The sequence below is a fragment of the Idiotropiscis lumnitzeri genome, chromosome 17 (assembly GCF_059441095.1).
Source record: "Idiotropiscis lumnitzeri isolate Australia: NSW breed Sydney's pygmy pipehorse chromosome 17, RoL_Ilum_1.0, whole genome shotgun sequence".
Taxonomy (NCBI): Eukaryota; Metazoa; Chordata; class Actinopteri; order Syngnathiformes; family Syngnathidae; genus Idiotropiscis; species Idiotropiscis lumnitzeri.
In genome coordinates, this window is record NC_142407.1 from 2,208,501 (window position 1) to 2,236,474 (window position 27,974).

Sequence of the window (27,974 nt, forward strand, 5' to 3'; positions counted from 1 at the left end):
TGTACTGAACATGTTGACCTGGTTTACTTGGATAATTAGGCTTTCGGTTTTTTTTAGGCTGATAACTCTTTGATTTAAAAAAAAAAAAGGTAAAGGATGCTTAGCACTTGATATATTTCTGCAGGAGATATTTTATTGTTTTTTTCTGGAAGTGGCACCCTTAAATTCCTGGAGCCACATTTTCTTGAATGTGAAATAAAGGCCTTATATTTGTTTGACTGGCAAAGGTGTTTAATGGAAACATTGCTAAATATTTAGTATATGAGTGCGCTCTGTTGGAAATGACTAAATATTGAAACTATATAAAAATGTGAACATAGGCTAGACATTTCGGGAAGTTGGACTTTGGTTCGGACCTTTTAATTGGAAGAAATTTTCGTCGTGGACCTCTGTGACTTTTAATTGAATACCTCTGGTCTAAACAAAACCAAGACAATGGGCCAGGGGACTACAGCCCGGCCCTCCATCACCATCAACAACTACACACTGGAAGCTGTGAGTAGCTTTACCTATCTCGGGTCCACCATCACCAGCAATCTGTCACTCGATGCTGAGCTCAGTAGTCGGATTGGGAAAGCAGCTTCCGCTTTTGGGAAGTTAACATCCAGAGTATGGGAGAACAGCAGGCTCACCATCCATACCAAGGTACAAGTGTATAGAGCCTGCGTTGTCAGTACTCTCTTGTATGGCAGCGAAGCCTGGACTCCCCATGCACACCATGACAGGAGGCTAAACTTTTACCATCTGCGTTGTCTCAGACGTATACTGGGAGTCACCTGCCAGGACAGGGTCACAGACAGCGCTATCCTGGAGAGAGCACAGCTACCCACCATGTACTCCCTGTTGAAACAACGGCGTCTCCGCTGGCTGGGCCACGTCCGTCGCATGGACGATGGCCGCATGCCAAAAGACACTCTGTATGCTGTGCTACAGTCAGGGAAGAGGCGGGTAGGCCGCCCACTGCTCCGATACAAGGATGTCTGCAAGCATTCCCTCAAATCCTTCAACATCAATCCAGCCACATGGGAAGACGTCGCACTGGACCGTCAGAAATGGAAAGAAGCTTTAGGAAATGGACTGCAGACCCACGAAACCGCCCTGGCTCTACACCGAGAAACAAAAAGGAAGTTGAGGAAGCAAAAAGCCACCATGACTACACCAGCACCGGTTCCAGCCCACACTTGCGCCGTCTGCGGCAGTGTCTGCCTCTCCCGAATTAGACTCACCAGCCACAGGAGAAGCTGCGTGAAGAGCTAACCTCCTCCAGACACAAGAAATTGATGGTCTTCCGAGACTTTGATGCCGATGATATATATATGTATATATATATATATATATATATATATTTATATATATATATATATACATTTATATATATATATATATATATATATATATATATACATCAGAATCAGAAATCCCTTTATTGTCATTGTACTCAAGTGTGCAACGAGATTAGAGAGCTCACCTCTCCAGTGCAATACAATAATTCAGATAAATATATAAATTAGATAAATAAGAGAATAGTTAGTGCAATGGAAAGTAATACTGGATAGGATATATAAAAACACATCACGTTGCTGTTCTGCAAGGTAGGGGTGGTCGTGTGTGTGTGAGAGTTTAGAATGGAGATGGCTCTTGGAAAGAAACTGTTTCTCAGTCTATTAGTCCTTGATTTGATGCACCTGTAGCGCCTGCCAGAGGGCATCAGGTCAAACAGGTGTGAGTTTGGGTGGGTATTGTCTTTGACAATATTGAGAGGGCGGTGTAGATGTCCGACAGTGAGGGGAGAGGGCAGCCAATAATCCTTTGCGCTGTTTTGACCGTCCTCTGGAGCCTCACTCTTTCCGCCTCAGTGCAGCCGCTGTACCAGGTGGAGACACAGTACGTCAGCAGACTCTCGATGGACGAGTGGTAGAAGGCCAGCAGTATATATATATATATATATATATATATATATATATATATATATATATATATGTATATATTTATATATATATAAATTTATTTATATATATATATATATATACATAAATCAGAATCAGAAATCCCTTTATTGTCATTGTACTCAAGTGTGCAACGAGATTAGAGAGCTCACCTCTCCAGTGCAATACAATAATTCAGATAAATATATAAATTAGATAAATAAGAGAATAGTTAGTGCAATGGAAAGTAATACTGGATAGGATATATAAAAACACATCACGTTGCTGTTCTGCAAGGTAGGGGTGGTCGTGTGTGTGTGTGAGAGTTTAGAATGGAGATGGCTCTTGGAAAGAAACTGCTTCTCAGTCTATTAGTCCTTGATTTGATGCACCTGTAGCGCCTGCCAGAGGGCATCACATCAAACAGGTGTGAGTTTGGGTGGGTATTGTCTTTGACAATGTTGAGAGGGCGGTGTAGATGTCCGACAGTGAGGGGAGAGGGCAGCCAATAATCCTTTGCGCTGTTTTGACCGTCCTCTGGAGCCTCACTCTGTCCGCCTCAGTGCAGCCGCTGTACCAGGTGGAGACACAGTACGTCAGCAGGCTCTCGATGGACGAGTGGTAGAAGGCCAGCAGTATATATATATATATATATATATATATATATATATATATATATATATATATATATATATATATATATATATATATATATATATATATATACATATATATATATATATATACATATATATATATATATATATATACATATATATATTACAAAATTAACCTCTCTAAGAGCTCCCTATTCCTGGTTAATGAGTTGTCTAGTCAGATGTTGTTTGAGGCTTACCCCTGGCAGGTCTCATCTGAATCTTTCTCTTACTTTGGAATAACTGTGACACGTAGGTATACTGATTTATTTAAATTAAATTAAATTTTAAGACAACTTTGGATAAGGCTAAACAGGATCTTGTTTGTTGCTCTACACTGCTACTGTCATTGGCTGGTAGAGTCAATTCAGTTAAGACGATGAATATGCCCAGGTTCCTGTTCCTGTTCCAAACTGTGCCTGTATTTATTCCTAAATCTTCTTTTCGGGAACTTGATGTCAATTACCACTTTTATCTGGAATAAGACCATGCCACGCATTAGGAAAGCTTTTTTGAAAGACAGAGGGAGGATGGAGGGCTAGCACTTCCAAATTTCATGCAATATTATTGGGCGTCAAACATTCATAAATTGATGTATTGGATGTCGGCGTTGTATGCTGGCGGCGTCATGATATGGGTTGAAATGGAGCAATGCTCCACTTATCCTGAGTCGCTGTCATCATTGGTGTGTGCCCCACTACCACTTAGTAAAAAGCGCTTGACTAACCCTGTGGTGAGCAGCTCGCTCCGTATCTGGGCACAGTTCAGGACACACTTTAGTTGTAGACAGGCCTCACCCTCTCTTCCGATTGTGTCAAATGCACTCTTTCCCCTTTCGCTCATGGACGCAGGGTTCAAATTATGGGCCAGCGAGGGGTTGAAGCGAGACAAAGATCTGTTCAGAGATGGGGCGTTCATGTCTTTCGAGCAGCTGCTGGGTGATCTTGCTCACACGAGCTTTTGTTAAGAAATATTTTACTTTTCCATCACTTCGCCCAGACGGATGGCTTGATGAGTGGATGGAGGGGGATCCTAGGTAGAAGGGCATGGTGAGCAAATTGTATAGCGTAAAGGATAATGTAAATGGCAGTCAATTTAAAACTGAACAAAGGTTAGACTGCTCGGAGCCACTTTTGTGATCCTGGCATGGAAGTCCATTGTTTCAGAGGGGTCTCGTTCACACCTCCTGTGGTGCAGCTGTGATCTAATCTTCCTGCATTCCTCTCCTGAGTGTCTGGTCATTAGCATGGTCTAAACTTCGGTTACACTTAAAGGATTTCATACTTTTGACTATTAAAGGAATATAAGAGTTTGAGCTTAACATAGTTCATTAGATGTTGGTGCATCCAATGTATGAAAATGTGATATTGTAAAATGCTGAGAGTGTGATTGGTGGAGCGAAACTGGTTGCGGGGGTTGTGCAGGAATGGAATGTTTTAGAAGCAGATGGTGCTGAGCGAGACGAGATGACTCCGGGACCAGTGGACGAAGGAGAGGCCATCGGGGGATAGCACAAGCAGGAGGAGTCGTCACGGGATTCGGCGGGAGGAGAAAGACCAATGAGAGCGAGCTAAAGTTAACTGCAATACACATAGCCAATAGAATCATGCCAGGATGCTTTTGTCTGTGCCATTTGCATGTTGTATAGTATGAATCAGTACTGGGCAACTCGGTGGTAGAACACATTCGCTGGTGGCAAGAGAGGTGTAGAGTTGTATTGAGAGGGACTCGAGAACCAGGTGCCATGTAGAAATTCTGTATTGGGAATAAATCCACTTTGTGCGTGAAAATGCCGGCTTCCTGATACCTTTCTATTGCAGAACGAGCGCGCATATTGTTGGATGAGTGAGAGTTGGGTAAGGTCGCAAATTGGAGTCAGATTACTAATTTGAGTTTACATTGGGTTAAAGTTAAATTCTAACATTGATATAAAGATAAATTCCAACAAGCGGCATCCAAAAGTTGGCATCCCTATCACTGGCTCGTATCAAGGAATCTTGGTGGAAGGAAATTGGAATTGATATTCCTGATAACATTTGGCATCTGGCAATTAAAAGAATACATTCATCATCTTTATGCGTCAGAGACATGGGTTACTTCAATTTAAAGTTTTCCATCGCTTACACTTATTGAGAAACAGACTTGCTGAGATTTACCCAGACATACCCAACTTGCACCAGGTGCCATCAGGTACCAGCTACTTTCTGCCATATGTTCTGGTCTTGCCCATGTCTTTCGCACTTTTGGCTTTCAGTTTTTGACACCTTTTCTTTTGTGTCCGGCAAAGAGATTAATCCGAATCCTTTGATTGCGATATTCAGTGTGGTTCCAGACAAAGTAAAAGTATCTGTCGCCCAATCTGAGGCCCTGGCTTTCTCCTCTTTGTTGGCCGGACGCCTCATTTTGTTTAATTGGAAACTGCCTGTTAGTCCATCACATCATCGCTGGCTTAGGGATGTGATGTCCCATTTACAACTTGAGAAACTGAAATACTCTACCAGGGGCTTGGCTCAGAGGTTCTATGAGGTGTGGCAACCATTCTTAGATTATTTTAGTCAAAAACCTCCGGCAGTAGACCTGTCTGTAAATGTTTTTATTTATTTTATTTTTTTGTGAGTATATTGTGTGCACTCTGTTGTTATATTGTGGTGCATACATGGTAAAACTTTAATACAAATAATTTGAGATATAAATGATGGCATTTTTGTTGCAAAACAAACCTACACCATAGAGTTAATACTTGCTGTGCACAATGGACAATGAGAGCGCCACTGCCAACTACTGGAGTGTATGTGGAATTACACTTTATTATCGGACTGAAATGTAGGAAAAAAAGAATGTTCCCCAGGGTCACACGCGCCCCCCTCATCATCGCATTTTTTAACAATCTTGTGCTATTTCTCAATAGTGGCTTTGAAGATGCTGGCTCTGTAGTACTGCAGCTCTTTTATGCTCTCCATGATGTCCTCCAAGGCTCTGAAAGAGAAAACAAAATCTGTTTCCACTTTGAATGATCTTCACGCCTTAACCTTCCTTGATACAGGACACAATATTTTCACACTTCACCCCAAAGAACAGAGAGGCTACACAAGCTCCACTTAGCGAGCAGACGCTCAGGTCACAAATAAATGTAGGGTCTGGGTCACAGGAACAGAATTGTGATTAGACCCTACTTTTACTCTTTTCTGGCAATTTTTTCTTTGGCCACTCCCAATGGCCCAAAAACTTTGTCTTTCTGTTTTGGCTGCATAGCAAGCGCCTCACTTTCTCACAGCCCAGCCATCGCAACAAGTAAAAGGCCCACAAGTATTTGGGAAGTATAATGGCAGCACCCCATCCCCACTATAAACAGTGTTAATGGTGTGCTGCTTCCCTCTCCTGAGACGGCGGATGGTGGACCAGAATGTTGTTTTCCATAGCCTCACCGAACTCCTCCCATGCCTGAGTATTTGCTTCAGCAACCACAGAAGCTGTATTCCGCTTGGCCAGACGGTACCTGTCAGCTGTCTCCGGAGTCCCACAGGCCAAAAAGGCCCAAGAGGACTCCTTCTGCCTGACAGCATCGCTTTGGTGAATAAGCACAGACAACAGTCAGGACCCGCCTCCCACCCTAAGGCAGAGGAAGGCTACCCTCTCGTCCACCGGGGTTAACCACATTTTACGGGCACCAAGGCTGTATAAGTATGCACACAAATAAGAATATTATGTGTATGTTGCACTATCACATTGAATGATTAATTATTGTGCTTAATATTGGTCCTGCTTTCTTTGACTCATTTCTTGTTATTAATTGCGTTGCTCTGTTGTGCGTTTTAGGTTTAAAGAGTGACTTTCCAGAGTGGCCGCCGAGCAAGCCAGGATTGGTGATGGAAATTAACCTCTCTGACAAAGACATTTTGGTTAGTTAAGATTTTATTTACACTTTGTTCCCTCTCCATTCCTAGTTAAGTGAAGAGAACTAAAGCAATATAAAAATTAGTCTACAGTAAAATATACCTCACTCATTTATTTCATCAGATTGATGTTTACACATTTTGTTCTAAACAATTGCGGGTATCACATGTTTATATATCGGTTCCGGCGCCGCACAAGTGGCTGCACGGTTTACAGCAGCGTGGTTCACTATTGAGCCTATTTCGTGTGTTTTTTCCCTTTACCCTATTTTATTTCATTTTACCTCATCGCAACAATGGACATCCAACTTGCGGTGGTTTTACTGCTGTTGGGGGCTGTTTTTTGCGCGATCGTGTCCAGAGACGAAACGCGGAGCTACGGATCGATCGTGTACTCAAGAGATCAGCTGTTAGCACTCCGTGCTAACCCCGCGTCGGCTCCCGGAGCGAGACCCGATATCCCCCGCGAGCTGAGGAGGAAGAGACGGAGATGTTGTGCGGGGGCTAAACGCCAGGCAAGGAGGAGATGATACCACTCCATCCACCCGTCTGTTATTATGGGGAATGTTAGATCCCTTCCCAATAAAATGGACGAGCTAACAGCGCTAACCCGGCATGAGAGGAATTTCAGAGAGGCTAGCTTGCTGATGTTCACAGAGTCGTGGCTAACAGAGCTAACGTCGGACGCCGTCGTGGAATTGGACGGCTTCCAAATCCTACGTGCGGACAGGACACTGGAGAACGGTAAGAGGAAAGGGGGAGGACTGGCTGTGTTTGTTAATGATAGATGGTGTAACCCTAGGCACATAACTGTTAAGGATCAACTTTGCAGTCGAGACATTGAGCTGCTAGCTGCTAGCATGCGTCCATTCTATTTACCGCGAGAGTTCAGCCATGTGATCGCGGTGGCAGTGTACGTGCCACCCTCTGCTAACAGTGAGACAGCCTGTGACGTACTGACTGCAGCTGTGAGCAGGCTACAAACACAGCACCCAAATGCCCTGCTCCTTATCTGGTGACTTCAATCATGTTTCTCCTTCCTCCTCTCTGCCTTCATTCACACAATATGTAACCTGCCACACCAGAGACAATAAAATATTGGACTTTTTCTATGCCAACACCAAGGAGGCTTTCACATCACTGCCCCTCCCCCCGCTGGGCAAAGCTGACCACAACTTGGTTGCTCTCCTGCCTGTGTACGAACCTCTGATCCGCAGGCAGCCAGCTGTGACACGCACAGTTCAGCGATGGTCCGGAGAAGCCGAGGAGGCCTTAAAGGACTGTTTCAACACAACTGTGTGGGAGGTATTCAGCGAAGCTCACGGTGAGGACATTGATGGTCTAACAGACACAATTACAGACTATATTAACTTCTGTATGGAGAACACCATTCCCACCAGGACTGTAAGATGTTTCTCCAACAACAAACCCTGGATCACACCGGACATTAAAGCTCTCCTGAAGGAGAAAAAGAGGGCTTTTGTGTCAGGCGACAAGGACGAGCTGAAGAGAGTGCAGCGTCAGCTGAGAAGGAGGAACCGAGAGGGGAAAAAGTTCTCCAGTATGCGGATGGAGGAACAACTCCAATGGAACAATGCCAGGGATGTCTGAAGGGGCCTGAAGACCATCTCAGGCCACGGACAACCGGGTAAGACCCAGAAGGGGGGGGCTTCAGTGGGCAAATGAGTTGAACCTATTTTTCAATAGGTTTGATCAAATGCCTGCCCCCGCTCAGGCTCCCCTGCTGCAGCCCCCACCAACCCCAACTGCCACTGCGAACGAGACCCTCTCTCCCTCTCTCTCTCTTGTCTCTTCTCTCCCCCTCTCTCTCCTCTCTTCTCTCCCCTCTCTCTCTCCACAGGCTCCAGTTACCAGCCACATCAGACAACCACCACTTCCTCCTGCTCAGCCTTGTTCCTCACAACATCTCAGGTGAAGAACCAGCTGAGGGAGATGAAGGCGAGGAAGGCAGCAGGTCCAGATGGGATTAGCTCCCAGCTCCTAAAATCCTGCGCAGACCAGCTGTGTGGAATCTGAGCCTGAAGCAAGGCAGAGTCCCCCAGCTGTGGAAAACATCCTGCCTGGTTCCGGTTCCAAAGACACCCCATCCGAGGGAGCTCAACAACTTCAGACCAGTGTCGCTGACGTCTCATCTGATGAAGACCCTGGAGGGACTGGTCCTCGTCCATCTGCGCCCCCTGGTCAGCTCCTCAATGGACCCACTCCAGTTCGCATACCAGCCTGGCATCAGTGTGGATGATGCCATCATCTACCTGCTCCACACTTCACTCTCCCACCTGGAGAAGGCGGGGGGCACGGTGAGGATCATGTTTTTTTATTTCTCCAGTGCTTTCAACACCATCCCGCCCACACTATTGGGAAACAAGCTGGAGCAGGCGGGAGAGGCCCACCATCTCATCACATGGATCCACGACTACCTCACAAACCGGCCACAGTACGTGAGAACACAGGACTGTGTGTCTGACGTACTCCTCTGCAGCACGGGATCGCTGCAGGGAACTGTTCTGGCTCCCTTCCTGTTCACCCTCCACACCTCGGACTACAAATACAATTCCACAACCTGTCACCTGCAGAAGTTCTCTGATGACTCTGCGATTGTCGGCCTCATCACTGACGGAGACGATCGGGAGTACAGAGGGGTTACACAGGGTTTTGTGGACTGGTGTCAGCAGAACCGCCACCAAATCAATGCTGAGAAATCCAAAGAGCTGGTGGTGGATTTCTGCAAGCGTCGGCACTCTTCCCCTGCACTGGTGAATATCCAGGGAACAGACGTTGAGAGGTTCTCAACTTACAAGTACGTGGGTGTTCATCTAAAAAATAAACTGGACTGGAGTGACAACACAGACGCTCTCTATAGGAAGGGTCAGAGCAGACTCTTCCTACTCAGGAGGCTGAGATCCTTTGGAGTTCAGGGGATACTCCTCAGGAACTTCTATGACTCTGTGGTTTCATCTGTCATTTTCTTTGGATTGGTCTCCTGGGCAGGAGACATTTCCGGCTGGGAAAAAAATAGACTGGACAAACTAGTGAGGAGGGCCAGCTCTGTCCTGGGCTGCTCCCTGGACTCTGTGGAGTCAGTGGGGGGCAGGAGGACGACGGCAAAACTGTCATCAATGCTGGACAACCCAGCCCACCCATCAATGACACTCTTAGAACGCTCCACAGCTCCTTCAGTGACAGACTGTTACACCCTCGCTGTACCAAAGAGAGATTTCGCCGCTCCTTCCTGCCGGCTGCTGTCAGACTTTTTCACAAGAATATTGGGTCAGGCCTACAAACGGGCGGGCATTAGTGCAATTGTGCAGTCCTAGGATGCAATATACACTACTACTGTACTTTCAGCCAATGGTGTACTTAAATATTGACGAATGATGTATTTTGATCACCATTACAGTATTCTTATTACAGTACTTTTATCACTGCAGTATTTCTACCATTGCAGTACTTTCACTATTACTGTACTTTTATCATTGCAGCATTTTTTTTTATCATTGCAGTACTTTTACCACCACAGTACTTTTATCATTGCAGTATATTTTATCATTGCAGTATATTTTATCATTACAGTACTTTTATCATTGCAGTATTTTTATCATTGCAGTATTTTCAATCATTCAGTATTTGTCAGTGCAGCTTTTTTATTCATTTCCCCTCTGTATCATGGACAGGCATAAGGAGTGTTTCCTTACACTTGTATATGTTGGATATACGTTTATACTGTGTATATTTGCATGCTTTTTATGAATGTCTGCTGCTAATGTTATACATTAACGGCTACATTACGCCGCCGACTCTGTGTGATCTATATCTTTGCTGCTGTAACACCTCAAATTTCCCCATTGTGGGACTATTAAAGGACATCTATCCAAGTATTGCTAATGATCGTGACAATTGTTGAGTGAGTGTGGAACACAGGGGCCCAGGAGGTGAGTAAAAGTTGACATAACAAAAATATCATACCAGAAGGAATGATGGATATTAATATAAAATCAATAAAGTAATGAAGGGTTGATGGAGCAAGACCCAGAAATAGCCAAATTGTCCCTGAATAGGATAATGCTGAGAATTAACGATGGAATATTTCAAATTGCACTTCTGAATTTCGTACGATAAAGAAGGATATGGAAACACAGTCTCCGCAAAGTACAATGCACTTTTTTGAATTGTGAGATCACAAAGACCTATACTTGGGAATTAATGTGATAATGATTGATGATATACACAAAATGTTTTAATATATATAGCTGGCACTGAACATGGTCAATGAATGAGACTGCTATGTGCTGCATACATTAAAGAATAGAATATGCTTTGTAGAAAAGACAGTGTTCGTGACATATACTTAAACTCTGCATTGCATATAAACAGAAACCGCATATTACAGTGTATATACATTTAATGATTATTGCCCATACTCTTATTACTACGTTCACTGATGAGATGTGTGTGTTGCAATAGACAAATATTGGACCTATTGCTGCAAGTGAAAATAATATGTACAGTAATATGTGTTTATTGAGTGACGTGTTCGTTGATTCTTCTTCTTTTGGATTTAATCAAATTATGGCAAAATAAGATAAATCTTATATTTCATTGTGAAATGAAAAAAAACTTTTGATGTGTTTTAATTCTTCGATTCTAGAATTTATCTTCCATCCCCTTCGGCCATCGCGTTAGAGTGGCTGAGGGGAACGTGGAGATAATCCCCTTTGAGCAGAGAGCTGGTTAGGACTTTTTCCCGATAAGTCCTTTGAGGTAAGCAAAATCGGACACAAGAAAACAAGGAAGTAAACAGAGACATACGTAAAATACTGATTACTCATTGTGTTAGAGTGACCCTTGTCAAGAAGTATCTGATGCAAAAAAAACAACTTGGCAATAATCATCTTTTGAGGAGAAGGGGGAGGAGGAGATGAGCAGCAGTGTGAGGAAGGAAATTGTTTTTTCCACTGCTAATGGCTTGGCGGCAACTTGGAGAGTTCAATCTCATTTGTGTTGCTGACCAATTCAAGGTGAATTGCAGACTGAGCAGGGAACAGTTTGAAAGCCTCCTGGAGAGAGAAGGCCCAAGCAACAGGAAGCAAAACACAAACTTTTTAGGCAGTCCATCTCGCCCACCGCTGTGTCTTAATAAATACGTAATAGTATGGTTGCTTGGTTGTGTCCCAATGCTCAATAAAATGAGCCATGGGATTTATTCATGATTTTTCCATTGTCTTTGTTTAATTACTGGTGCGAGTCTGTGAACATAGCACTAGATTACTCCGCCAGCCCCTCTCCTATTGGAGGCACTTGTCTGACGTCACAGCGATGATGCTTTCAAATAGAAATATTTTCTATTCGAGGCACCTTGCCGTCACGCCACACCTCTCCACCCAGCACCACAACATTACGTGGTCCCTGCTCCTTCTCACATACACAACTAATCGATCTGACGATGGTGCGTTGTGTGCTCCCCATTGCAGTGAGTTTCAACATTTCAACTGAGCCACTCGCCATAGGCTGACCTCATTTCCTTTTCTGGTTGTCTGTAGACTTCTCTCCCTTCTTGTAATGAACTTAGATATGGCTTTCTTTTGTGACTTTAATTTAGGGACCTCCCTACGGAAATAAATACAAGGGGCAACAGATACACAAAATGTGGTGGAACTGCAAACAATCTATACATTTTTCTCATGAGAAAACAAACGAGCATCTTCAATCTCGGTCTATTTTCTTATAGGAGTTGGGTGAGATAAACCTGACACATCTTGTGGAGATAGGGTCTACTTCTGAACCAGTGACAAGTCTCTGCGTTGCGTGTTTATTTCCGAGCAGGCTGTGTCTTCAGAACTTTCAAATATGGGCAAGCTGGTGTGCAGTGCAGTGCAAAACAGCCTTTAAGGATAAAGATCAAGATGTCCTTTATTAGTCCCAATGACTCCTAATGTCTGTAAATGGTACAGAGGGGAAATAAATGAAAATGCTGCAATGATAAAAAATACTCCAATGATAAAAGTACTGCAATGATAAGAATACTGCAATGGTAAATAAAATACAGCATTGGACAATATGAGTACACCATTGAATAAAATACAGTAGTAGTGTGTATTGGATCCTAGGACTGCACAATTGCACTAATGCCCACCTGTTTGTAGAGTTGATCCATTGTTCTTGTTAAACAGTCTGACAGCAGCCGGCAGGAAGGAGCGGTAAAATCTCTACTTTGCACAACGAGGGTGCAAACGTAAGCGCGATCTGTAAACACTGGGCCTCTTGATTGGCTGAGTTCTTACCTGTGACTTTTGCTACAGTCCTGCCATTGACGAGGCACAAATGCGTAAGGCGATTTACAAATGCGTATCTGGAGACATGCGTCTGGCTCCGTAGCTACACATTGAGACCACAAGGGGGCGCTGGTATAAATCGAAATCTAATCAACATTGAGGTTTGACGTAGTGCGATTATCTAATCGCAAGACAGTGAGGTTTTGTATTTTTTCCTCCCTCCTCCAACCGTTGGCGTTTGAGTGATAGATGAATTAGCCAACCAGAATTGTCGATGCTCGGGTCTTAATGGCGCTGGCCAATCAGTGTTGTTGGCTAACACGTGGTAGTCTGCGCGCCGGTGCCTACAGTCAGCGCAGTCCGACAATAACACACTACGCATGCACCACTGTTTTTTTCTTTGATTACCGTGTACCAAAGTGGATGTAATGAAAGTAACTTCTGCCACCGTAGATGAGGAGAGGGAGATGCTCGTGCATCAGATCCAGAGGAAACACGACCAACATATTTCAACGTTTAAAACACCACCACCGATTTAAGTATATATATAGTCAAACAGATTCGAAATAACAGATGAAAGGGAGGCAACAACTAGCAGTCATTCACGTGCTAAGCTAAGATTGCTAACACAGCATTCATATAATGAAAAAAAATTGGCATCGGAAAACTATTTCGTAAGTATTTGTGCCTACCCGTGACAAGTTCCCTCTCGGAGCATCTTTTCAACACTACTGCCAACATTGTAACTTGTGATCGTGTCTGATACAAGCAATGGTGAATATGCTGCTTTTTCTAGCCCCCAAAAAGCGAATACAATACAGAAGAGAGCGCCGTGTACTTTTTATCAAATGGTGACATTAGTGATTTGTATATTATTGATCAAATTCTTTGTCTCAAACTAAACTGACTCACAATCGTAGTTTTGCGAGCATTGTGACAAGCTTGTGTGACGTGTGGGTGTGTGTGTGCGCGCATGTGTCAGGAAGAGTGCTGTGGAGGAGATGAGAGGATATGCTGCAGTGGCGAGCGAGGAAATGAGAGACAAGTGTAAAGGAAAAATTGAAGAGTTTACAAAATAAAGAACGTCAAAATTGACATTTTAATGCATTTTAACGGGTAAAATAGAAAAAACGCAAATTGAAGCGTGATCGCAATATTGGACTGAATAATCGCAATTTTTTTTTTCTCAAAATCGGGCAGCCCTAGTTTGGATTTAGTTTTAGTACAGCTATTTCTTTTTTTTTTTTTTTTTACTATTACTTACTATTGTGTTATTTTTGTAAACCAACGGCAAGCATTGTGAACGAATTCCAATTTCCTTTTGTGAAGTGATCAAGCAACAAGTTTCCTTCAAATGGCTCAGTTGTAGTGCACCAGCAATGAACCAATTTACATAAACGTGTCTGAGGATAGGGTATTAGCGAAAAGTGTCAGGTCAAAAAGACCTGTCTCTGGATTTCCAAGGGGGATAGGGCAAAATGGTCAAATTGACCACCGTAATTTTAACACTAGTCACACAAATGTGACAAGGAAAAAATGGAAAATGGAAAAAAAAACAACGAAGAAGAACAGCACCCAGCCAGGTCAAGGACTCTGTTCCCCCCAAAGAAAATGTCTTCTAATCGCTCCGTAGCTAGCTTTGAAGACACGCCGTGGTACTTTGTGAAATAAAGTCCACCTGATGTAATCTCCAGCGGCGACCATCTATATCTCTTTGAACACGGAAAACCAATGGGTAGCAACTTTGGTGGTTGTTTTTTTTCTTACCTTTTTCCTCATCTTCAACTCGCATCCAGACTCTTCATCATAGTGAGCTAAGCCTGACCGACCTGCTACCAGATCAAATAAGAGCACGCTTGCAATACCAGGCAAAAAGCTGGTGCATATTGACATTTGAAAGAATAATCTGATCTTTGTATGCCTCATTATTCATCCACAGTTACCCATTCAGCTTCGTTGTTCTTTACATTTTCCATTTTTTTCCCCTTGACACATTTTTGTGCCTTCTTTTATTTAAGTCTACAGTACAGTGTCTTCCCCAGTGCAAAATAAGCCTGGCCATTACCTGTGGGTTGCTTTTTTCCACGGTGCCATCTCATAGTCCACTGGAAACCACCTCCTAAATAATCAACAAAAAAAACCAAACAATTATTGTTTCACAACAAGCCACACAAAAGTCTCGTCTACCATAATTATATAGACATATATATATAAATATATATATATAAAATTATATATTAGTGCTGTCAAGCGATTAAAATATTTACCGACCATAAGGCACACTTTAAAGTCCCATAGTTCCCCCCCCAAAAAAACGAGGCGCCTAGTAATTCAACACGCCTATTGTATGGACTGAACAACTCTCTCAAAATTGAGCCTGATTCCCTTGTAGCATTGCAGAGTGCATGTTAGCACACCCTGCTGGCCAAAGTCTGAGCCATCTATGCTTCGAATTGGGTGTGACAAATACATTATGTGAATACATTTTTGGGTGATGGTGCAGGAGAAAGCTGGACAAAGGGGCAGCTGTCCACAATGTCGTAGTCTGTCTTATCATTCATGTTATTGCAAGCAAGAAACATCACAGGTTGAGACAACAGACTGCAAAAAAAAACACTGCCCAAAGCACACCACTCACATCTCTCTAACCAGCCATCTGATTGGTTGAGGCAGAGGCCCCGAGAATGAATCAGTACTGTTTTTGTGTTATTTTTATTTCTTTTGGGGATATGAATGGCATGAGAGACGCATGTTTTGTGTTAATTTTTTTTCTTTGTTTCATTGTTTGCTTGTATGCTGTTCAGAGATATTTTTGGTTTTGATTTGAAATCTCTCTCTAATCTCGTTGCACACTTGAGTACAATGACAATAAAGGGATTTCTGATTCTGAAACCGTGACTCTAAGGAGTGAGGTGACCAGTGAGATCCCTCCCCTGACATTGTCCATTAGATGTGTTGCCATGGCATCTCTGATCTGTCTGAAGTGCTGGTACTGACAGCTGTTTACATGAGTGCTGGAATGCATGAGCTAGCATGCGCGAACTAGCATGCGCCTTGTAGTGCGGCGCGCCCAGTCTAAGTATTAAAGACAGAAAGAGCACCCTCAACTGATACTGCGCCCTTTGATACAGCGCGTTTTTTGGCCATCAAAATGAGGTAATCATAAATCAGCATTTTTTTAACTCGTACTTAATAGCACATTTTATTAATTGTAATAAAAAAATCCCTTTATTCATTGTAAAAAAAAATCCCTCCCATTTTTTGTATATTTTGTATATAATTCAATATTTTATTCAATTGTAATACCTTTACTATTTGAGAATTGATTTTTTTTTGTTTTTATGCAAATACTTTTTTTTAATTGGAAAAAACAAAGCTTTCGACTCACACAAAGTCACACAAAACAGCATCTCAACAGCCTTTCTAAGGGATCAAATTGGAGTAATATAAGAAATATAAAATGCCAACAACGTGCAAATGAAATGGGTCAAATTAATTCACACCGAGGTCATTGTGGTCATATGTATATATATATATATATATATATATATGTATATATATATATATATATACATATACATGTATATGTATATATATGTATATATATATGTATATATGTATATATATGTATATGTATATATATATATATATATATATATATATGTATATATATGTATATATATGCATATATATATATGTATATATAAATGTATTTATATATATATATATATATATATATGTATATATATACAGTGAACCCTCGCTACTTCGCGGTTCACCTTTCGCGGGTTCAGTGCTTCGCGGGTCTAAAAAATATTCGGGGGCATTGTAGTTTCGCCGAGCGGCACGACGGGGCGCTGGAGCGGTTAGACGGCCGGCGTGCGCCGAAGAAGAGCGTGGGCGAAGAGGAGAGTGGACGAAGAAGAGCACGATTGGTGGCGACGTTTCGGACCGTACCAGAGCTCCGGCCGGCGTGCGTGGCAGTTAAGCCGTAGAGGAGCACCTTCCCCGGGCACGGGCGGCGCCAAGCGGCCTCTAAGTTTAACCGAATGGAAGCTCCGCAGGAGGAGGGCATGCTTGCGTCACAGTAAGCCGAAGAGGAGCACCTTCCCCCGGGCACGGGCGTTTCCAAGCGGCCCCTAAGTTTAACCGAATGGAAGCTCCGGAGGAGGAGGGCATGCTCGCGTCACAGTAAGCCGCAGAGGAGCACCTTCCCCGGCACAGGCGGTTCCAAGCGGCCCCTAAGTGTAACCGAATGGAAGCTCCGGAGGAGGAGGGCGGGCGTGCGTCACAGTTAAGCCGAATAGGAGCACCTTCCCCGGGCACGAGCAATGCCAAGCGGCCCCTAAGTGTAACCGAATGGAAGCTCCGGAGGAGGAGGGCGGGCGTGCGTCACAGTTAAGCCGAATTGGAGCACCTCTTCCGCCCGGGCACGAGCAGAGCGCGAGGCTGTCAGTTATGAATGAATAAATAAATAAATAAATAAAGAATGCCACCTTTCATTTCACAGGGCACACTGGACGGCGTACCAGCAGGTAAAAGTCGGAGTAATTAAATAAATACAAAAAGAATGGCTGGGGAATAAAAAAATAATACGTTTTAATAATAATTAGTTTTTTTTTGTTAGAACATGAATTTCACTCTCTCTCTCTCTTTCTCTACCCGTATATATATATATATATATATTTATATATATATATATATTTATATATTTATTATATATATTGTATATTTTTTTTAAGCATTTTTGAAGGTGCGCCGCTACTTCGCGGATTTTCAGTTTTCGCGGGTGGTCTCGGTCCATTAACCGCGATAACCGAGGGTTCACTGTATACATATATATATATATATATATACATATATATATATATATATATACATATATATATATATATATATACATATATATATATATATATATACATATATATATATATATACATATATATATATACATATATATATATATATATATATACATATACATATATATATATATAAATATATATATATACGTACGTACGCACGCACGCACGCACTCACACCCCCCCCACACATATATATATATATATATATATATATATATATATATATAAAGAGTATTTTGGCCTTAATAAAGCTGCAACACAAAGATGTGCATTTTCCCAAAAAGCTGCTGCCAGGGAAACATTATTTTTGCCAAGAAAACACTATGTTGGCGGATATAAATTTGTACAAAAAGTCTTTGCGACATCAGTCCTGGCAGCATCATTGGTATTTAATTAAGTTATTGTGTGATTTCAAAAGAATGTCTCCATAACGCCTCCACAATTTATTAGCAAAGCATCCCTGGTTGAACATGTCAACAAGCTGCAGCATAAGTTGGACGCACATGTCACAGCACAAGATCTACAAAAAGTCTTCCAATGTGCCAGTATCCCAACATGCCAGTACCCCAACCTTGGCAGGGCTGCGAGGGCCCTTTATAGCTGCTTGCAGCTCTTGTTTTATATAATACTAAAATGTTTCTCTATAGTTTAGTTTGTATTTATTTTATATGTTGCATTTACTGAACACCTAAAAACATATCTGCACCACGCCTATCTGTATTTATATTTGTACATTTGATCTGTAATTCCCAAACACCATTATTGTTGTCTTAAGTTTAATGATGGTTTCTATCAAACCAGATTTTCTTTTTTTCCAGTGATTTCAGCCAACAGATCATTTTAATTATCTCAAGAGCATAAAATATTGGTATCAACAGCAAATGATACCAGTTTTTGGGCCCAAAACTGACCCTTGGGGGACACCACAAACAATATCCAAATAAGATAAAGTAACATCACCCAACGAAACAAACTTGTCTATTCTATAGATAGTTTTTCAACGTAATGTTGATCTGCCAGCTCTGAAACCGTATGGGCGGTCAGAGTAATTTGTATTTATCGATAAATGTATCCTGTCTGTTAATAAATCATTTTCTATTATTTTTAAAAGTTGTGGATGCAAAGAGACTGGTCAGTAATTAGTGTGGTCATGTTTGTTCCTCGTTTCTTTTTTTTTTACAATGGAATGATCAGTTAGAAATGATAAATTACAAATATATGTTGGTAGTTTTGAAATCCCTTAAATTACTTCTTTCACTATTGTCATATCAATATTATAATCGGTTGATTTTTTTCTTTTTACATCTTTTAACAATGTCCAATCTTTCTTTTTCTTCCACTGCAGTGAGAAACATCAAGTAGGGTTTTTTGTCCATTAAAACATCCATAGTCTTCCCAACTGTCCTTGGGTCTGAGATTTTTTTCTGCAAGATTGGGTCCTATACTTACAAAGAATTTATTAAAAAAGAAAGCCACACATTTCTAATACAAATGGAAATATTTTTTTAAGATATAATCAGGGTAACAATTTAGTGGGGAGTTAGGTCTCATGATACAGTTTGATATACTTCAAATTCCTTTAATATAATTTCTACGTTCACCTAATATTTTCCTTTCATAGTCTTTCTTAATTGTCCTCATAATATGAATTCATTTATTTTAATGTCTTTTTTAATTTATTTTCCGTTTCTTCAGTTCTCAGTCTCACAAATTCTCTGTATAAATGTTTTTCTTTTTGCATGCATTTTTTATGTCTTGCTGATCCATGGACAGTTCCATGATCACCTTCTGCTGCAACTTGACAGCTGTGATTTCCTCTGCTAGGAAGTTGAGCGACTTTTTAATTTCATCGACCTCCTCAGTTGTCCGAGACTTCTTCTGACCCATTGATCAAACTTAATGAACGATTAACTTCACCAACAACTGGTGTTGTGCTCAAGCCTTCCTTCCACAGACACACGGCGAGCTTCTTATCCGGACTTTAATTCACACACTATTTTATAGGTTTATGGATCTCTACTACTCCTTACAAAGACAAATGAGTAAGACTGAACACAAATGCCTCCCAAAAGAGAGTCATATTCTGCAGATTACAAGATGCAATTAGTGAAAGTTGTAGCTGATAACTATAACTGAGCAGCAGAGAGAAAATTTGGAGTGAATAAGAAAGTTTTTATAGGGACTGGCCAAAATATGTAGCAACTTGATCAAGATGGCGTCCAGTGCGCTGGTGTTCTCAGCGACCTACTTGATCTATTGGATTTTAAGAGCGACGTTGAGTCAGTCACGTGATTAAAAATCCTGGAAGTCGTGCCGTCGTGCAAACGTTGCGTTTCTTTACACCAGTTCTGTGGATCATCACAAACAACTTGCTACATCTTGAGCAGCAGTGGCATCGTTGGTATGTCTTCTTCTTTCTTTTAAGTTTAGCAGTCTCATTATATCTTATTTTGGTCGTGAAAAGTGTGTGCTATAAGACATGAGTCGATCTACTTTAAGTGCGTGATTGGCGTCATACTGTCTAGCAGTTAGGTCGCTTGCTTGCAGTTAATTTGTTGTTTAACAGCGCCCTCTAGTGGCCATTTTGTGTCATGATTCTTGCAGTGTAAAATATAACGGTGTGCCAAGTTCAAGGATGTTTATTATTAACAATAAATATACACTAATTTGAAACACAGTAGTTTAGACTGTTAAAATCAGTTTATTTTCACATTCGATAAATGCTGTAATTGTCTGGTAATTAAGTTATCCATTGATTGTTTCATATTGCTGATTACACGATGTGTTTTTGTGGTTGTCAGTTTCACCCATTCAATTGTCAATAAACCTGGAGTAAACTGGTCGAGCTGGTGTTCAGAGTCTTGATGAGCGGAAGGTGTTGAGCTTACTGCATTCGTGTTCAGGGAACTTTAGGAAGGGAGGATCCAAAGTACTTTTCGAGACTCGTAGATGCTTTCAATTTGGTGCAATACGTGTCTGGCCCCACTCATAAACCGGGACATAAGTGAAACCATGGCCTTACTTTTGGTTAATGGATCTCAAATTTGAAAGTGTTGGACAATGTTATTTCAGATCACATGACAGTGCTGTTTGATGTTGTGTTTTCCTCTGCTGCTGCAAAACCTACTACCGGTGAATGCTACCGGCGGCTTTTTAACCCCCTCACTGCTAGTCGGTTCTCTGAAGCTTTGTGTTCCCTCATCGAACACAATGGAACTAAGCTCTTGGTTCCACTCGTCATGTAATAACATTTTGGATTCTGTGGCTCCATTAAAAATTATGCGGCCAAAAGTAAGACCGGAGCCATGGTTTAATAAAAGAACTTGTGCAGCTAAACAAGAATCCTGCATAGCTGAACACAGATGGAAAAAAGTCTCATATTGAATCCTAAAAGACTGCTGGCACAGTCATCAAAACGGTGAAAGAGTCAAAGAGGGAGTAATTGTCCAGCCTTATTCAGGCAAATTGTCATAATCCACAAACTCTATTTCAAACTATCGATTCTGCACTTAAACCCCGACAGCCAAATTGCACAGACTCGTCCCCTGAAATGCGTAATACATTTCTGCATTTTTTTTTATGGACAAGGTTGCAACAGCTTGGACTCTTGTTGTTTCGAAAGCAACATTTGACCCCTCCATACACGTTCCTTGTTCCGCAGTGTTAGATTCCTTTGACGCGAACTCCTTGTCATCTTTGGAGGATGTGGTTTGCCATATTAAACCATCCGGCTCACCACGTGACGCCGTCACTTCTCACTTTTTTAAAGAAGTTCTCCAGAATATTGGTCAATCGGATTTGGCCATTATGTCTAATCTGGTGTAGTCCCCAAACATTTTAAACATGCTGCGGGGGAAACATGCTGCTTAAGAAACCTGGCCATGATCAAGGTGTGCTGTGAAATTTTAGACCAATTTCCTAATTGCTTTTTAGTTCTAGAATTTTGGAAAACGTGGTGCACATGCAGTTACGATCCTTTTTAGATGAATACAATGTCATGGAGGTTTACAATGCATAGGACAGAGTCAGCCCTGTAACAAGTGCTAAATGATATTCTCCTGGCGAAAGACACTGGAGGCTATGTATGCCTTGTCTTGTTAGATCTAACTGCAGCGTTTGACATAGTAGACCACAATATTCTTCTGGCTCGCTTACAGCACCAGGTGGGCATTAGTGGTAGCGCTCTAGAATTGTTTAGATCTTATTTGACTGGCAGGACCTTTTGAGTTTGCCTAGGTTGCACTGAGTCCCGCTCTGCCCCTTTGTCGTACGGTGTTCCACAAGGTTCCCTTTTGGGGTCCTTGCTGTTTTCATTATACTTGCTGCCACTGGGATCCATCCATCCATACATCCATTTTCTGTACTGTTTCTCCTCACTAGGGTCACGGGGGGTGCTGGAGCCTATCCCAGCTATCTTCAGGCAATAGGCGGAGTACACCCTGAACTGTTTGCCAGCCAATTGCAGGGCACACAGAGACGAAGAACCATCTGCACTCACACTCAGAGCCTCGGGGCAATTTAGAGTGCTCAATCGACCTGCCATGCATGTTTTTTGGAATGTGGGAGGAAACCGGAGTACCCGGAGGAAACGCACGCAGGCAAGGGGAGAACATGCAAACTCCACACAGGATGGCCAGATTGAACCCACGACCGATGCTGTCTCTCACGTTGAGGCCATCCTGCTAACCAGTCGGGCCACCGTGCCGCCGCCCCTGGGATCCATCCTACGAAAAGATGGAATTTCCTTCCATTGCTATGCAGATGACAGTCAGATCTATGTCCCGCTGAGCAAAAAAGACGCTTTCTCCTTGAGACCACTTTTGTCTCGAGGATATCAAATCTGGATGTCACTTAATTCCTGAATTTCAATGAAAGGAAGACAGAGGTTCTGGTGTTCGGTCCCAGCGGCCCTTCTACTCTGAATCCTGTTGACTTCGGCCCCCTGACATCTTATCTAAAGCCAACAGTCCCAAACTTGGGTTTTAAACTCGACAGAATTTTTTAAATTAGATCAGCAGGTCAGTGCTGTTGTTCGATCCAGCTTCTTTCATCTTAGGCAGCTGGCTAAAGTGAACCCCTTTCATTGCCAACAGAGCGTGGTAACAGTAAACAGTAATCCATGCATTTGTTACATCTAGGCTAGACTACTACTTTGGAGTCAGCCAGTCCTCGCTCAAGCGCCTCCAACTGGTCCAAAATGCTGCCGCTCACCTTTTAACTGGCGCTCAAAAAACAGATCACATCACCCCAATCTTCTTCTCTTCCCTGGCTTCCGGTGGACTTTAGAGTTTGCTTCTATATACTTCTGTTCATCTTCAAACATTTAAATGGCCTCACCCCAGCGTACCTCTCTGAGCTCATTCACCCCAACGCACCTGCTCGCTGCCTGAGGTCTGTGGACCAAATGCTGCTGGAGGTGCCAAGGACTAAGCGCAGCCTCAGGGGAGATCGCGCCTTTTCTGTTGCCGGTCCTTCTCTATGAAATGACCTTCCATTTAATGTTAGGCAAGCCCCATCTCTGTCCATTTTTAAAACCCGTTTGAAGACACATTTTTATTCTTTAGCTTTTGACTCAACATGAGACTGTCTCTGTTGTGCTGTTCTTCTGTTATCTATTGTTTGTATTGTAATGTCTTTACGTGTTCTAATTTGTGTTCTTATTACCTGCTAATTTATATTACACAATATGGAAAGCACTTTGTTACAGCTCCATCTGTTATGAAATGCGCTATAAAAATTAAATTTTATTGTATTGTACTCTAACGGCAAGAAAAAAAAAGAAATAGAAAGGCCACGGCGAGATAAACGAGTTTGCCAATGGGTGCTTGACCAACGCGCTGCAGGGAGAGACTTGTCAATGGTTACGTCTCCAAGCTCAGGTTGTTGCCAAGGCGATTAATTGTAAAGGACTGTGCGGGAGGACCTTCTAGGTGCCTCTGCTTCATGCAACGCAAATGCCTCTCTATCAGGTCACGGACAACAGTGTTCCAAAAACATAAACACCAGACACCTCTTCTGTTCATGTTTAGTATTTTCTAACCAGGGGGGGTTAAATTGAAACCTGAATGGTGTGAATTTTACAAACTGATTGAAGTTGGAACGGTGAGAATCGGATGAAAAATGGGGAAGCTGTAGCGTGTAGAAAGAGTGCAATTGGGAATGGATAAATGGATGAATTTTTGAAGGGTGAATGAGGTGAAAGTGTGAGAGGGGATACAGCAATGTGAAATGATTGACTTGAATGTGTTAAATATCAAATATGAAGCATTTAATAGAGAAATGTTGAATCTCCCATTGGAAATGAATGGAATTTTGGGGTGAATTAAGTGAAATGGTAAATTATGGGAAATAGGTGAAGACATGAAAAATGGAAGCGTGAAAGCCGTGAATTTTTGGAATAGAACGAAGTTGGAACGGTGAAAATCGGATGAAAACTGTGCAAGTAGTTACGCGCCAAAAAAAGGCAAGGAAGAAAATAGAATATATAAGTTGAATGGTGTAGAATAACAAATGTGTGAAGGTCTCCGCCTTCACACAATAAAGTTGAATGGTGTAGAATAACATGCGTGTGAAGGCCTCAGCCTTCACACAACTAGAATATCGAACCTGCAAAGCTCCTTAATGGTACTGACATCAATAATTCTGTAGTGGAGGTGATTCATGAACTGTGGCATATATTTTTCCAGGAACCTTTTGTCTGCATGCACAGAATTTCCTGCACAAAAATGGACAATGAAGCATTGTTGTCAGAGGACAATTGATAACTAAACATTGCCGCTACAATAAAAAGCAACTCACCAGCTAGGGGACATTGTCCAGGTGGAGTGTGTTGTCTGACAAAGGATAGAAATTCATACTCTGCTTGTGCCAGGGTGATTTTACTCTCCCGTACCGCCTCTGTCAATCCTGACTGAAAAAAATATTCAACAGTTATCACTCACTCTCACGGAATCACTCGCTGGCTCTTTTTGGGTAGTAGTATATTAATCTCAGCTTCATTTAAATAGCACACTGAGACTAGGTGCAGCTGTAATAAAACAGCACTTTTAATATGGAATGAAAACAAGCCAAAGCCATCATGAGTGGAAACCTCTCGAGGACTGTTTTTGTTTTTGTCATTTTTGGCGACCCAAAGCCGCTTGCTCACACCAGCATTACGGAGCTTACTCTCTGACTTCTTTTTGCCAACCTACACAAACCCACAAAGATTTTCAGAGATAATAGCAGGCGATGTGGCTGCCCTATACAGAGCATGGAGACGGTGCCGGAGGAGGAATGGGAAACGAGCGTGCTAGTCCAACTCCGCAGCGTGGATTTCGAACCCGGCTCCCATCAATCCATCTAGCTAGTTAACGTTTCTGCCAAATAGGATGGATGAAGTTCTCTTCTGAAGGACCAACAAAACCTTTCCACGTTCTGCCACGCTCTGATTCACTGAAATGTGGGTCAGCAAACTCATCCCTAACGCTGCATCTTCAGGCGTATTGCGTCACGGAACTATCATGGAAGTTAGAATGTAGAGGAATATGCTTATATATTTAAGGTAAATTGTGCACTGATGCGACAGAGCTCAACACAACACACTGCAACCTGGACATAGGGTCGCTGTTTCTAAACTGTAAGCATACGTATCTACAGTAATCCCTTGTTTATTGCGGGGGATACGTTCCAAAAATACCCTGCGATAAGTGAAATCCGCGAAGTAGTCAGCTTTATTTATTTTTATTATTTTACAATGCATTTGATATGATGAATTGTTGTGGTTTGTTTGTGCGTATAGATGGGAAGTTGTGGTCCTGCAGTGCCACCTTGTGGTATTGCTGTGTTCGTTTTAAGCGTGTTATTTCTTCTTATATCTTTTTTTATATCTTATTTTATTTTATTCAACTTCCGGGTCACTTTGAGATGTGTGCTCATATGTTGACAGAGGAGCGGTAAAAAAAAGCCATTTATATTAACACACACTAGGTCAGGGGTCCCCACTCTTTTTCAACATGCGAGCTACGTATAAAATAACAAAGTCCAAGTGATCTATTGCCGTAATTTATGTATTTATTTAAAAATAGAATTAGAATACTTTATAGGTACAGTCTATACCAGCAGTCGGCAACCCGCGGCTCCGGAGCCTCATGCGGCTCTTTCATCCTTATAATGCGGCTCTGATTGGCTTGGGAAAATAAATTACTACTAAAAAATTTTTTTTTGTATTTAATTGAAGTGTGTTTTATTTGTGTTCGTTTATATATTCTTTTAGTTCTAAATTTGAAGATTATTGTGATCTTGAAATATTAAAGTATTAATTAAATCATTTGACATTATTTTTTTGTCGCTCAAAATAGACGTCACACTGCGGAAGCTGGTATACCCGCTGAAACGGCGTCTATTTTGAGCGACTTTCAACCCCGGCAAAGCCAATGGAGAAATGTAAGAAAAGAAAAATATCTCAAGAAAATAGAACATTCAATGATGCCTGGGCAGATTCATTTGCATTTACCTCGGGCGAGAGTGGCCTACCAGTATGCCTAATTTGTGGAGAAAAACTGGCTAACAATAAACGGTCAAATGTCGCAAGACATTTTAACAATACACACAGAGCCTTTGCTGAAAAATATCCAGAGGGAGAAGAGAGGAAAAAAGCTGTTTCGGAACTGATGCAGAAGGCTGACCGGACGAAAAATCAATTCAAGAAGTGGGTAAAGTCTGCAAATTCAACTACATATGCAAGCTTTGTGGCCGCTCAGGAAATAGGCAGGCATGGGAAACCGTTCACAGATGGAGAATATATGAAAGAATCATTCCTTAAGATTTCACAACACTTATTTGCGGACTTTAAAAACAAAGACGAAATTGTGCAGAAAATCAGAGAGATGCCTCTCTCTGCGAAGACTGTCAAAGACAGAACCATAAAAATGGCAGAAAATATCACAAAACAACAAATCAAAGACATCAATTCAGCAGCAGCGTACTCAATCGCCTGTGATGAGTCCAAAGACAAAACGGACATTGAACAAATAGCGCTGTTCTTCCGATATGTGAATTCTGCTGGACCACAGGAAGAAATGGTTGAGCTGATACCACTAAAATGCCAGACACGGGGGGAGGACATCTGTGAGGCTGTGCTTGATTGTTTACGAGCCAAAGAAATAAAAACAACCCACCTCGTGTCGGTGGCTACCGATGGGGCACCGAGTATGACTGGAGCGCACAGGGGCTTTGTGGCTTTGCTGCAGAAATCACTGGATAGAAAGCTGCTGACTTTTCATTGCATCCTGCACCAAGAGGCATTGTGCGCGCAAAGTTTTCCTCCAGAATGCACAGAGGTCATGAATGTTGTTATTCAGATTGTCAATAAAATAATGGCAAAAGGTTTAAATCACCGCCAGTTCCGTTCATTACTGGATGAGGTGGAGAGCGCATACTCTGATCTCCTGCTGCATAACAGAGTCCGGTGGCTGTCCAGAGGAGAGGTGCTGAAACGTTTTGCTGCATGTCTGGGAGAGGTGAAAACTTTCATGAGCAGCAAAGGGCTCACCTTTCCTGAGCTGGAACAGCCAGAGTGGCTGGAAAAACTCCACTTCATGGTGGACATGACAGCGAAACTAAACACGCTGAACACAACGCTTCAGGGGAGAGGAGGCACAGTGCTGCACATGCTGGAGGAGGTGTTGGCGTTTGAGCGCAAACTGACCGTTTTAGCCAGAGATTTACAGAGAGGCACACTGTCTCACTTCCCCTCTTTAAGGGAGTTCAAACAAGCTCACGGAGTGATCAATTCAGAGTATTTGCAGTCTGCAATCACCACAATGCAAGCGTCGTTTGGTAAACGATTCCGTGAGTTCAGAGAGGAAAAAACCACATTGTCCTTCCCCGTCACTCCCCTGACCATTGATCCATCCCTGCTAAACGTGACTGCATTTGCAGGTGTAAGTCAACCTGCTCTGGAGCTGGAGCTGGCTGACATAGCTGACAAAGACATTTGGGTGTCCAAATTCAAACGCTTGACAGAGGACCTTGAAGATGTTGCCCGTCAGAAGGCCACTCTTGCTCAGAATCACAAATGGAGTGATATTGAGAACCTCCCGAGACCGGACAAACTCATATTTGAAACATGGAATGCCATCCCCGACACCTACACGAACATGAAGAAATATGCCTTTGGAGTCCTGTCGATCTTCGGATCCACATATGTATGTGAGCAGCTATTCTCCACCATGAACTGCATTAAAAACAAACACCGCTTACGGCTCACAGATGACAGTTTACAGTCCTGCGTAAAGATGAAAGTGACTTCGTACAGCCCCGATTTGCAGAAGCTGTGCGCAGAGGTTCAGGAGCAGAAGTC

At 42.2% G+C, this 27,974-nt stretch overlaps 2 protein-coding genes across 4 annotated transcripts in view; one reads left to right on the plus strand and one right to left on the minus strand.

Annotated features, from left to right (window-relative positions):
* Positions 1 to 27,974, plus strand: part of LOC148319697 (uncharacterized) — a 156,339-nt gene that overhangs the window by 12,292 nt on the left and 116,073 nt on the right. The gene's annotated exons all lie outside the window — the stretch shown is intronic.
* Positions 5,364 to 27,974, minus strand: part of rexo2 (RNA exonuclease 2) — a 72,361-nt gene continuing 49,750 nt past the window's right edge. For all 3 annotated transcript variants that reach the window (XM_088279779.1, XM_088279777.1, XM_088279778.1), the window contains 4 exons: positions 24,431 to 24,542; positions 24,239 to 24,347; positions 14,830 to 14,883; positions 5,364 to 5,557 (listed from right to left, as the gene is read on the minus strand). In XM_088279779.1, the coding sequence (XP_088135905.1) occupies positions 5,476 to 5,557; positions 14,830 to 14,883; positions 24,239 to 24,347; positions 24,431 to 24,542 (357 nt within the window). In that variant the 3' untranslated portion in view covers positions 5,364 to 5,475. The remainder of the gene's footprint in view (positions 5,558 to 14,829; positions 14,884 to 24,238; positions 24,348 to 24,430; positions 24,543 to 27,974) is intronic.